We start from the raw sequence: 13,889 nt of genomic DNA, 5'->3' as shown, positions 1-13,889 counted from the left end.
AAAGTAGCCTATGCTACACAGAAGTTAACATCAGCAATATATATCTTGAGCAAATTTTGGTGAAGATTTCAAGGATTTAAATGTCCTTTTAAATGGAATTTACTCTCCACCAAAAGTATTCAAGTAGCAAAAGGATTGAAGGACAAGAGAGTAAGATTCTCTTGCATGAAATTCATTCTTACATGAATTTAGAGAATTATATACCAGGTAGTAGGAGGCATTTTACGTAAGAAAGAAAAGTCTGGGAAACCTAATAGTCTGAGATAGCTTCTCCTCCTGACTTAAGCAAAAAGTCACTGTGAAAGGAGAGTAAATCATGTGAAATATGCTGAAGAAGTGCATGTTTACAGAGTTGGTAACATTATGTGTTTGGTTAGGGCTTGAAAAAGCAAATATTTACAAAAATAAATAACCTAGTTGAAATCTGTGGGGAATTCTGTGTTGTGTCTCCCAGAAGTGTCATCCCAGGGATCAGAATGGGTTTTTTGTTTTTAACCTGTAAATACATCATGCACTTGGTTGGAGCATTTATTTTTAGCTATTGACTAAAGAAAAATTCCAGGATAGGTGAAATTTTTGACTTCAGAAAAAATGACTGCTAAAAAACCCGCACCAAAATATCTGAGCTTTTCAGACTGCAGTATGTCAAAGTCTCCCAGCCTCTCCAGCTGTTAATTTTTACTGTTCTCTCCCAAAAAACCCAGCCTGTTTGCCAGCCGATCATGCGAAGAGCTGCGCAAGAGTGCCCTGTGCGCACTTCCCTGGACTTGGAGCTGGATCTCCAGGCGTCACGCACAAGGCAGAATCGTCTCAACGATGAGCTCCAGGCCTTGCGGGACCTCAAACAAAAGCTTGAGGAGATGAAAGGCAGAGGAGAGGCAGACCTTCCTCTGTGTGTGCTAGAGGATGAACGTTTCCAGAAAGTCTTGAAACAAGCTGAAAAACAGGTATGAGCAGCATTCACATATGTGTGAGTAAATATGCCCCTACCTTTGCTATAAATTTGTTAGAGAAATTGGTCAATGATGTTAAAAGATTTTTACATAAGCTCACATCTGACTAGTTACATCTCTATTACATTATTAATTACAAAGTGTAAACTATTCCTTTATTGATCAATACTACAACATTAAACACAGAATTTGAGGTAACATTTTCCTAGTGCCCTCTAAATACTTTGTCACATTAGAAACTCTATTATTTGGAGTAATAGTTATGGTTGGTGTAGTAAAATAGCAATTACTTCAGAGTTAATTTAGAATTCTCACACCCCAGCCCTGCTTTTACAGACTTGCATTGTGCTTTCTGTCCCTCAGCACTGGTTGCTTTGCAGTCTGCACAGAACTTGTAGCCAAAAGATGCTTGCAACAGGTAGAAGGAGCAATTACCACTACTTAGAGTGGTAGGGCCATGGGGATAAGGTAATGGCTTATTTCTTCATGCAGGACATACTTGTTCTAATTTTGGCAAAGGAAAGCCAAATTCTGTTCTCTACATGATGGTCTCTTGAACAGTACAAGTGTACATGCTCTGCCATAAGGTAGTAGGATGCCCCCACGTGATCAAAAGACAAGAAACAGGATAGAAGACTGAGATGCAACAGTGAGAAGTTGGAATATGAAAATTCCAACAAGATACATTAATAACTTAGATGTTGTAGGGTTTCTATTATATTTTTGGGGAGGTTGTTTGTTTTTTTCAAATCATTAAGGCAGATCATCGACTGGAATAGGGCCCTGGAGGGCTTGCTGGAGGAGTTAAAGACTCAACCAAGTGAAAAAATCAAAACAAACCCACCCAACCTGCACATTTGGAGGTATTCTAAACCTAACTGGTCAAGACTGATTACTCAGCTCTGGCATCACCTACTGTGAACAGGAGGTTGGAGTAAACACCTTCTGGAGCCTGCTTCCCATCCAAGTCAGTCAATGTACATCGGTTTTAAATGAGGGGACGTTGTGAGTGACAGCCAGGAGGGATCTATGCTCCTTAGCTCTTCATGGTTAATAGAGTTTGGTGTTTTGATACACCAGATTATTCAGAGTAGTAAAAATGGGAAGTTCTAACAAGGTGAAGAGGCCCTCCTCATATGTAATCAATAGTTGTTGGTTTTGTTGTTTTGGTTTTTTTGAAACTAAATGTCAGTAAATAGCCTTGTGTAGAAGAGGAAAGGATGATCCTAATATTTACATTTACAAAGCTGTGCTGTAAATTAAATTTTATGAATCAGATACTCCACATATAAGAGACAAAAACATAAACAAAAACATCACAGGATCAGCAGATGTCAAAAAGCAAACAAGACAGGAATTGCTAAGAAAAATACTTGGAACAAAACATATAATTGCTTTAAGATCTAAATATTATTATGCTTGTTCCATAAACATAGTTAATTTTTGGTTTCCCTTTTCAAAGGGGATGATCAAAGTGGATAATGATCTTGTGGAGGATCAACAAAGATGGTCAAGGGAGGAAACAACTTCTGTGTTAGGAACAGCTAAGTAGCTGCAACTGAAGTCCATACATACAACCATGAGTGAGGTGGAAGAGAGCAATTAATCATGGTCTTGTATCTCCAAAAAGTAGAAAATCAAACAGATGGCAGGTTAAATGCAGGCAAACATAACATGACATTCAGAAACTGCAAAAATGTTTTCAATAAAACATTGAGTGCTGCAAGTTTCCATAGGTTAAAAAAATTACGGATTTATTGATTTGCTAAATTCATGGTAGAAAAATGCATGTAATGACACCACACATTTCAAGAAATCCTTGACTGATACCGTAGGAAATAAAACTTTTCCCCAGCATGTTCTCCCAATTCTACATTTATGTCCTTTTGTGTCTTCTGGTCCCACTTTTGGCATCTGCTGTTGGCTATAATTAGTGGAGTACTAAAATGACTATAGAACACTAGCAGAGTTTAGGGTGAACATGGACGAGTGTTCAGAAAAATGCTGGGCAAAATGGGGGAAGATAGTGCACAGTTTAGTGTAACTGTATTGGTTTTTACCATGTGAATTCATTATATAAGTTTGATCTAAGTTTTAACCCATAAAAATGTAACTTATAGGAAAGAAGCATAGCAAAATTTATGTAGAATTACACAGTTTAGTGCTGGATGCAGGGTAGAATTTATAATTTCTGACTAATTTAATAAAACTACTCCCATTCTAAAGCTATTCCCTGTAGAACAGAGTATGCCTCTGCAACATTTCATATTATGAATACTTTGGATTTGTGCTTTATTTCAGCTGACTTTTCCAAGGCAGGAGGTAAGTTTGTCACATTTTGTATGGCTGGTGATCAGTGATCAACACCATTACACACACTCTGGTGACGAATAATACACATTCCTAAAATAAATGCAGGCAGTAGCACAGCGTTTAAGTCCTCCTTTCCAAGGTAAAAGTCAGAACAATGATCACAATAACTCCACCACTTTGAAGAGTGCTTACAAAGTTTCTAGAAATATTTCTACCCTTAAAATCATTGCAGCCCTCCCCTGTGGAGCAAAACAACCCTGAGAGCGCTGTACTGTGTTGTCAGTGTTTCCCCTTGGGTTAGCAAAACACAGCAGCCTAGAGAACATTGTCATAGATTATTTCTTAGATCCTGCAGGCATTATAATGGCACAGACTAATGTAGCAGCTGGAAACACCAGAGAAACTGAGAGAGTCTCAAGTGAAAAATGAAACTGCAGATGTGGGGAATGTTGAAAATCAATGACTGCTTGCTAGCATGCAGTTACACTGCTTGAAGCCAAATCCACAGACTCCATACCTTTCTTCCCATTCCTTCCACACCTTCCTAAGTGCAGCAAGTATGTAATGCCCACTAATACTTGCAGATCAGAAAACAGAGATAATTCTGTGCAGCAGAAGCATTTTCTCTTGTTTAGATTGGATGTTTATGAGAAAACACACAGTATTTCAAAGTTTGAGTCTTAAATCCTCATACAAATAAGTTTTCAGACACCTAATGTCCTCTGAAGTATTACTGCTTTTCTATCCAAAAAAGATTCCTATAGATAACTTCTTTGTTTCTTTTTAATACATCATTAATGTTGAGATAATGTGTAATTATGTCATTAATACCAATAAGTATGTTCTTGTCCCAATGATTTGGTGTTTAGCACAGTTAGTTTTTCTTTGGATTCAGTTTCTCCTATACAAAGCCCATGGGAAAACAATGCAGGAAATAGCATTTCAGCTTACTAACTTTGTCATCAAACAAACTTAAGCTAAGCCCAGATAGAGAGATTCCTGTCTGACACTTATATTTGGTAGATAATTGTCATGAATGAGTGTTTTAAGATTGCTTCAAGAATCCGAGATTATAGTGTTGCCAGGGTGGGGGGGTACATCACCACAAAATGTGCCAGATTTTGGGACTTATTGAATGTCTGGCCATTGTATTAGTGTTATTTTCTGTATTTTATATTAAACACTCAAGGAACATGATGTAAATATAAGCCTGGTCATGTACATACCTTCTCATATGCATATTCCTAGAGACATTGGGCTGAAATCGAGGTTTCTCTTAGAGAGTCCTGAAAAAATAAATGGATTCAAAAATTAAAAAAGGATACACAATAATAAAGTATCTATGCCCCTAAACCTGAAATGCAGTAATCACAAGACTCTCATGTATAGTTAGGGAAAGGATAAAACTAGAAAAATTTGAAATATTGTATGTGTAGTGTTTTGATGATAAATTAATTAGGAGAGCTGGTAAATGGCATGGCCAGTGATATACATAAAGTTAATTAAGACATTACCAATTGTAGATCTCAAATTTATGTTCACTTACTAATAAAGAAAACAATATTTATAGATTAATTTAATTTAAAAAACATAGCTATTTGAGTTGGGGACTGAAGAAGTTAACAGCAGTATAAGCTGACTGGATTTTGAGTTTTTGAAAGGGTGTTGCTCTTTCATGTAAAACACTTTCATATAGAAACCAGAGTGCGTTTCAACAGATAGGGTACCACTATCCTGCTGTGAGCAGCTTTCTTACAACTACCCAGTATGAAGCTGATAGTATGGACTAGCTCTTTTGAATTAGTTGGTTTTGTTGTTTAGGACTCTACTGGGTTGAATTCAGAACTGAGATGTGAACTTCTAAGTCACAAACTAGCTTTGAAGATTGCTGTTTCTGGCTTGCAAATGTATTTTAATTTGAAGTAATGAACAGCATTTTCAAGTCTGAAGAATCAAAAATTAAACTCTCTACAACTTCATAGTTGTTTAAGAATGTGAACTGCTTCTATTGAATTTTGATGGCTGACAAAATTAAAAATATAATAAATAACATTTGTCTGACAGCCTCTGTAGTCTAGAAATAAAAGCACTGCCCACACGATGCACCCCACATGTGATGTGGGTGACAGTTTGTTACAGAACTCACCTGTGTATGAACAGGGGTCATTTATCTAAGAATTTCAGGAGACTGCCCACCTAAAAAGAGTTACTATTCAAAATGTTGGATATTCAGAAGCCCTTGATAGTTTTTAAAGCCAAAGCACAGCTATTAGTAGCAGTCTTGTTGCTGAAATAGTGGATGGCATAGCTGCAGCTGTCCTGTTGAAGTTTAGTAAAGATGTAAGTAATAGAGCTAGCAATACTGAGGTACAGAAATTCAGTAACTTACTGTGGGGTATGTAGCTGCTCAGCACTGTTCACGAAAGACCTTTGATCTGTTGTTACCACGGGTGTTCTGTTCCCTTGCCTTGGCTTTTATACCTCTACAATGCAATTGAAAGAAGTGAGTGTCTTGTGCAAAATATGCCATGAATATGCTATGTCATGAATAAAGGCACAAAAGTTAATGTTCCTTGCTAACATGGCCAGCAAAACCTGAAAGTGTATTTTGAGAGCACACCTTCCCTATTTTTTTCTGTCAGTCACTCTAGAGTGGGTATAGGCAACTTTCCTAAGAGCTTTTCTCAGGAAATAAAAGTATTTTATATGGGAAGAGAATCAGTGGCTCAAAGTTCTAGAAAGATACTTGGATAGACAACATGTGTTCATACAAATTTAGGTATTGTCTAACTACACCCTAAGAAATATCAGAATTTACAAAATGGAGTAGCCACCTGTGATGATATGGAATTTGCTCTATTTATTCTTTTAGGAAAAGCCCTGTTAGCTTATTTTGTGGCCATGGCTTAGACTTGTGATGTCAGCCTTTTATCTTGCTGATCTTTTATATATAAGAGATTATCATAGATTCATTTAGTCTGGAAAAGACCTTTAATATCATTGAGCAACAGCAAACCTGACACTGCCAAGTGTTTTGCTTGACACAGAAGCATCTCTCACTTCTTTGAAATGAGTAGTTGTTCATTATCAGCAAAATACAGTTGTTTTTCCTGACACAGGCTGAACAGTCAAAAGAAGAGGAGAAACAAGGTTTAAGTGCTGAGAAATTGATGAGGAAAGCTTCTAAGGATGTGTGCCGGCTACGGGAGCAGAGCCAGAAAGTGCCACTGCAGGTGCAGTCATTCAGGTATGGCCTGTTCTGCTTTTCATGCTCTTTTTAATGTAGTGAAGTAACGTGAACTCTTTCTAGGTATAATCAGACATGCTCTGTGGTATTAGTAAAAAGTCCATATGGCTTTGACTTGCCAGAAACATCACAGATTTTTAACATGGCTCTAAGTCAGAGTTTCAGAGGGCCAGGCCTCAGTGACCTGCTGATGTGGCAGTTCAGAGGGTGGAGAGGAAGCTGAGTGGAGTGTCAGACCCCTGTGTGACATCTGCTGCAGGCAGGCATGTGTGTGACTTGCTGTAGCTCACTTCACCCACAGCAGGTTGACAGTAGGCTTTAAGTCATGGGAGCTCTTCAGTGATGGCAAGGGCCTGAAAAAACTTGCCACTCAAGGAGAAGACAGGATACAGCTCATCAGGAAACTGTACTTGTGCTTTGCTCAAGACTTAGAATTAAAGAAAGATCTTGAATCCCTCCTCTGCTTTGTTTCCCTTCTCCTTTTGGTTGTGAAGCAACTGATTACTTGAAGCAATTAATGAAATGTTCTAGTTTAACATAAACTAGAATGAACACTATTTATCTTAAACCTTAATTCTCAGTGGTCTGAATTCCTAAAAGGCTGGCCAATAAGTGGCAGGGTTTACAGCCTGGAGGCCACACTTCTATAGAAGAATAAATATACATCTGTTGATTGAAAAATGCAATGCTTGTTCTTGCACGTAGAAATAGTACTGCAAGTTAATTTGGTTTGTTTTGTCAGTTAATACACATTTTTAAAGTTTGAATTTTGGATTCCTTTATAGGAAATTTAAGTCAGCTGCTAATAAATGTGAGACTTTTTTTTTTAACCATCTTATGGAGCAATCTATAAGCAAGTAGGAGCCTGTGAGGCAGCATGTATTGCAAACCATAGCTGTACATGATGCAGAATCAAAGCAAGAGAGAAAGGAAAGGGGTTCCTAAGCTAAGCTGTGTTACAGCTGAGTTTTCTTTCTTCAGTTTGAAATTCAGAGCATCCTGAAGATTTCACTTTCTATGCATGTCTTGAGAAAGAGTTTTGGTTGGTGCTGGTCTTTAACAGTGACATTTAATCAGTGTCATTTAGCAGACAGACTACTGCCTAAAGCTACAGGAACGTGTAATAGTGCCTAAAACTCCATTCCCCTGCAAGAAGGGTATCAAAAGGCTCAATTTTCCTTTCTTTTCTAGTCATTACACAACAAGAAAGTCAGTTTAGGTTGATTTTGCTCTGAGCTACTGTTTTTCATGGCAACTCAATCTTCACCAGTGGAAAACATGGTTTAGTCTTCTGGATGAATACTTACCTTTGGAGGCTGAATTGTACGTGCCCCGCTAGTTGGAATTCTTACAGTGCTGTGGCCTCAGACTAATCATTGAGAGATTTTCAAAGCTCTCAAGTAGAATGACTCTTCTGAGCTTTAATTTTTAAGCTTCCAGTACTTCTCTTCTGCTTGCTAGCCTGCTGCTAGGCAAGCCTGTATAAACTTGTTATGCTTCAGTAATGTTGTGGTTCGTAGGTGACAGAAACGGTAACAGCACAGGGGAAGCAACTGGAGAACTGGTTGATAATTCTGCTTCTCTGAGTCTTGACCAGACACGACTATTCCCCCCTTGCCCTTTTCCCATGTCAGGATAAAATGATTTATTTTGCCTTCTCATCCCCCTACTGAAAATACCACCATTGGAAATGCTGTGACTGGAACAATATTTCAGTCTTCTCATTGCAGCTATTAATGAAATACTGGTATTTTTTCTCTTTGAAAATTGGAACTTGTTTTTAACATAAATCTGTGTGAGAAGGTAATTGTGTCAGAATGCCACATTTGTTGTAAATAAATTTTCTATGTATTTTCCAAACCTGTGTTTTAAAGAACTATGCTCCAGTATTAGCAACTCTACAGCAGATGACATTGGAGTTATGCCACAAATGGTAAAAAAATCCCTTGCTTTCTTTTCTAATTTCAGGGAGAAGATAGCATATTTCACAAGAGCAAAGATCAGTATACCAGCCCTTCCAGCTGATGATGTATAATTATGTGTTTTCATTGAAGTGTTTTTCCACTTATTCATCTCTTTTCAGATGAGCTTTGTAGTTCCAGTAACGTGCTTTCAAAGATCTTCTATTTTACAGTCACTATTGATACGTTTATTTGTAAAATATAGTGAACTTAACTGTTGTAAGCTTAAAAAATTGCAAAAAAACCCAACAAACAGAAAACCAAAGTAGAATAATTTTGGTATACTGATGCTGATTTTGTACAGTTTGTGTGTATCGCATCTGTTTTTATTTTGTAAAGATGGAACAAAGGAACAAAGGCAGTACTAAGCATGTATCCTGTTGAACTGCACTGTGTTGAGAAAAATTACGTTCAACAGACAATTTCTTATCTTTTCACTATTTTCATGTGAGCAGACTGTGAAAATGGCTGTTCTGCCATGCAATACTTTTGTACAAGAGTGTAACTTTTATAGTTTAAAGTTAACCACAAGCATAAGCTCCTTTCCAAAACATCCAGGCTGCCTCACAACAGCTGCTGATTAGATTCATCACCCACAATGTAATTTTGTTTTTGAAAATAATTTTTTTCTGGTTTTGTTTTTTAATACTTTGTAGGAAGACATGGAATTCAGAGTTTAGTTTTGTGAATGTACAGTACTTTAACCTGCACTAAAAGGTTTCTTGCATCTGCGGGAGAGTGAGAAAAGCAAGGCAGACAAGTAACCCTAAAAACTTACTTTGAGACTACCAAAAGGGGCAGCTGCTTTCTGAACAAGATGAATCAAATTCATAATACTAACATTGAAATTTAAATAGTTATACCCACTGTGCTCTTGAAACAGAGAGTTTTTCTCTGTTAATCATTTGTCCTAGGGGGCTGTCTGGTCACCAGCTAGGAATACATGAAGGAGTGTGCTAGGTTTACAGATCTGAAGATGCTTCATTAAAGTATTTATACCAGAAAAAAAAATCTCACATGCTAACTCAGATATCAGAAGTCCTGTTGGTAAGGTAAACCCCTTCTGAAAAAGAAAAGCTCCTTACTAGACCTCTGCACAAATTTTGGTACAATAAATAACAATTTTTAAAATTTACAATTGACCCTGTGTGCAATTGGGGGTGCACAGGTTTAATGAATATATGTGAACGACTTGTTTCAAATATGTCTTACATGCTTCTTCCTAGCAGGCTGCTTCATCAGAAGGCAACTTGGATGCCTTCCATTAGAAGTTCAGAACATTGGATGTAGGTGTTCAAGCAGTCCTGGCTTGGTAAAGCAGTTGGGATCATCTTCTGTAGGTACTGTGTAAGTAGGTGGATATTGCAGAGAACAGAAATATTTCATATTCTGCTTAGTGTGTTACACTCAGATGTATTTCATTCACTGGCTACAGTTTTCTTCCCCAAGCAACAAGCCACATTGCATGGACTTCATTTTTCAGAAATGATATAATTATTTGGTCAGCAAATGGAAACAATATAATGACAATATGGTAGCAGCTGTCTTAGATTCCAAGTGACAGTTCTGTAATGACAGGTCTGTGTAACACCCAAGGGTTTTCTTATGCACAAATACAGCAGTTCACTAAAATATAAAGCCAAACATGCTATTTTGAGCAAGATGACCGATCAAACATCCTTTATGAATGCCCCATTTGTTTTTTGTGTCTTGGGTTTGAGATAATATTCATGTTTGAAAGGTCAGTTTAAAAAAGAATCTGGAATTATTTAATGTAGAGGTGAAATGAAGGTTGACAGTTTCAGCTTCTCAATTTGATTATATAAGGTGTTTGTAGAATGATGTTTAGAGGTCTACTTTATGATTTTTCTTTTATTTATTTACAGTCTTATTTATGTTCTGTTTAATATAGTTCAGTTCTGGCCATAAAAATATATGTCATTAAGGATGCTATTGTGAAAAATACATATAGGCATCTAAATTCTTGCCCAGTTAGCTGTTTTTTCTCAATTGTTGAATAATTTTTTTTAAAAAAAAGTATTATTGTCTGATTTGTAAGCATAAGGTGAAGTCAAAACTTAAGTATTGCCGGCTTCAGCTTATAAAACTCCTTTAAAAACAAGAGACTTAGACATAGTCATACTCTTCATTTTCCAGAATGGTAAAGTTGAACATATTTATAGGCAGCTTTTAACAATTCTGGGTTTGGAGTTTGGGGGGTTTTTTACTAACTCAGCATGTCACACTTGAAACACTCAATAGAATAAGCTAAAACAATACATATAAATAAACTCCCATAAGTTTAAAGTGATAAATATTACTCCTGAAGTGAAATATACCCTGCACAGCAGGGTATAGCGAATGTAATTAATTGTATTGCCAGGTACCAATGTCACTGCAGTTGCATATATCAAATTGTAAATATTACTGGTACAAGAATATTTAGCCAAATGAGCAAAGTTTAGCAGAAATTGTAATAGAACACAAATCAAATAATTTTAAGATTATTTTTCTTTTTACTATTGCTATGTTTATACTGTATTAAATATTGAATGCTCAGGACTGAACTAAATATTTAATCAGGTTATATTCTGAATGTGTTTCTGTTCTAATTTTGTCTGTAAGAGTATGCAAGTACATTACATAGATTAACTTGTCTCTGCACTTTTCATGTGTTTCAGTGATTGGAAAATACATTTTTTTTAACAAAGCTCTTTTCCAGACCAGTGTTTTATTTAATTCTTTTATTGCTCTTTGTGTCTTTGTATGGTCTTTGCAGAAACAGATGGCCGCTACAGCTTTGTCAATGTAAAATCATGGCAATTTATAGTTCACATCAATCAGTGGCAACTCTAAGGATAAGTTATATGGAAACTAATTCATATACTTGAAGTTAGTTTTTCACATTCATGAAGTAAGAACTGCATCAGCAATGAACATGGTTGAGTCTCCTCCAGACAACAGCTCATAATTGCCCAGAAATACTGTTTTTCCTTAGAGAGAGAGACTGGGCAGGGATAGAGGTGCTCATATTCTCTCTCATGATGGAAAACCTTGCATTACATTACATAAGGTCTGCAAACATTTAGTTTACTCTAAGTGATACAGGCCCAGCAAACTTCATTCAAGGTTGAACTGCATTAGGTTTCTGTAATGCATGGTGAACTGGTGCTACAAACTCTTTCAGACCTCACCTAATATTCTTTTGTAAAAAAATACATTGTCTAAAGCAGCCCCAGTAGTTCTGCCATTTAAAATATGGTCAAGTCTCCATGCAGGCCTAGAGATTAAAATTTTTATACTCACTCCCCCAAGTTATACCACAACAACAAAATCTGCCATTGATCAGACTTGGGAGAAATACAGTTTATGGTATTAGATTAGATGGTTTAGATTGCCATTGCTCATCAATTAAAATTAATTAAAAGTGGAAGTAAGTAGTGATTAAAGGAACTACTCAGTAAGAAAGAATCCCACCCAGCTCTTGTAAACAGTAACCTGTCTGTTCAGCAGGTCATTCCCTCTTACTGTAATGCAAGCAAGAAGTCAGAAAACCCGATACCTGCCCTTTTTTAAGTCTTCCGTTTCCAATTTCCACATGCTGATGGGCATCTTGTATATCTTCCATTGCACACTGCTCTCACAAGTGACGGTCAGATGACAAGCAGGTTGTGGAGAGGAGGAGAGATCTCCCTAGAGTTAGAAAAAATCCACCAAACTGAGCACTGTACACTGCATCCCCTACTTCCTATCTGGGCAGAATATCTGGGCTGCCATCATTCCAAATCTTCTGGATTACAGTGTAAGCAAGGGACAGCATCTCCAGACAACACCTGGAGTATTCCTCCAAGTAGGGAGAGCATTTTTTATCTTCTGCACTGAATCCTCCATCTTTAGGCAGTCCAAACCAGGACTGGAGATCACAAGGCTCAGAAGTCCTAGTCCATTTTATGTAGCTACTAAAATCATGGAAATCTTGAATTCTAGGAAAGAATAAAAACCTTTACACTGTGTTCCTACATCACTTGCCAGAGTCTTGTGCTCCAAAGCTCTGGTGCATTTTTGTCTAAGTTGAGATTTTTTCCAGCCTGGTAAGTAATTACAGGTGCCAGTTGAAATCCTTCCTAGCACAGACAACAGAAATCCAGCTAACAGTAGCCTGTGTCTGTTTGCCAAGTTCATTTTGTGCAGTCACAGAAGCACCAAACCATTGGTTTTTGCAGGCATGTTCAGCTCAGTTCTTTGTCATACATAAGCACAAGTTAAAGCAATGCTCTATGAAGCATGAAATACTTCTCCCCTCCCTCCTGCTTTGTGTTGCCTGGTTCCATGTGCAGTGTTGGAGGACTGGGAAGTGGTGTGGTGAAGGAGTGGTGTGGCCACATTTGGGCTCACTTTTCATTAGTTTTTGGTTTGTTTTTTTAAAGAAAAACATACACTCGGTTTTCCATCAATCAGCTAAAGCATTATAGCAGTTTTGCTGATTTTGGCATCTCACAGTTTGTTTTTAAGTTCTAATATCACATTGATGAACTTCCACTTAGGCAAATTATACTGTCTGCTTTATGGCCAGTTAAATGTCATATGTTTAATGTCAGATATACAGCAACATGTTCCAAACATGAGTGAATTGAACTTAAGGGACCTTGGATAGGATGCATAATGACTGACTGTGTCAGAGGAAGATAGCTACACTGGTTTTTAAAGCAGCATTTCTCAGCCTATTTTTGGTGCATTAAGTATGCAGATGCCAGAAACACTTAGAATAACTTGTATGGGCAGTTTAATGTGGCAGACTGGAAAAATACAGCTTGCTGCATATAAGGACCCACACCATCACACACCATGCACAAAAAGATAATTGCAAAGCTTGCTGCAATTTCAGAGCTTACTAAGCTTGCTTCTACTATAAATCTTGTAAAACTTGCTACTATTTCCAAATACACAGAAAAAACATTAGATGCAATACAGGAATTAAGACTGTTTAGGATCGGAAATCTCCAAGTTCATCTGTCATTGCATCAGTCAACTGGAAAATTGCAACAGGGAATCAAACTTTGGGGCTTATTTCATTGGTTACATAAAAAGGAAGCACATTTTGGTTAAAATCCAAGCTGTAAGAGAACATGCATATTCATTTTCAGGATTTTACAGTGCAGTTATGAAAGCAAAAGCACCTTTTCTGTGCAGTCTGTGAACACTTCAGCATTTTGCTGCGAAACAGTTTTAAGCAGTTCCACAGGTGAGAAAACACACCACCTTCCAATATCAGTCGATGGAGAAAACAGACATAAATTTAGGAAATCAGCTGGATAACAAGGAGTCCTTTGAATTACTACCAGAACAAGCTTCTGGCTTGCACTAGGGTTTGGAAAAGATAGGGCAGTATTGCTGTACTGCTTAAAACCTCACATT

The 13,889-nt window shown here is 37.2% G+C and overlaps 1 protein-coding gene across 3 annotated transcripts in view; it reads left to right on the top strand.

Annotated features, from left to right (window-relative positions):
- Positions 1-11,126, top strand: part of WWC2 (WW and C2 domain containing 2) — a 95,745-nt gene extending 84,619 nt beyond the window's left edge. For all 3 annotated transcript variants that reach the window (XM_088056261.1, XM_014261950.2, XM_088056262.1), the window contains 3 exons: positions 705-947; positions 6,386-6,513; positions 8,482-11,126. In XM_088056261.1, the coding sequence (XP_087912387.1) occupies positions 705-947; positions 6,386-6,513; positions 8,482-8,548 (438 nt within the window). In that variant the 3' untranslated portion in view covers positions 8,549-11,126. The remainder of the gene's footprint in view (positions 1-704; positions 948-6,385; positions 6,514-8,481) is intronic.
- The last annotated feature ends 2,763 nt before the right edge of the window (positions 11,127-13,889 follow it).

This window comes from Pseudopodoces humilis, chromosome 6 (genome assembly GCF_049639895.1).
Source record: "Pseudopodoces humilis isolate 2021_Gansu_Grassland_sample_001 chromosome 6, ASM4963989v1, whole genome shotgun sequence".
NCBI lineage: Eukaryota > Metazoa > Chordata > Aves > Passeriformes > Paridae > Pseudopodoces > Pseudopodoces humilis.
Note: the sequence above shows the minus strand (reverse complement) of the source record. Positions and strands in the feature narration are given on the sequence as shown.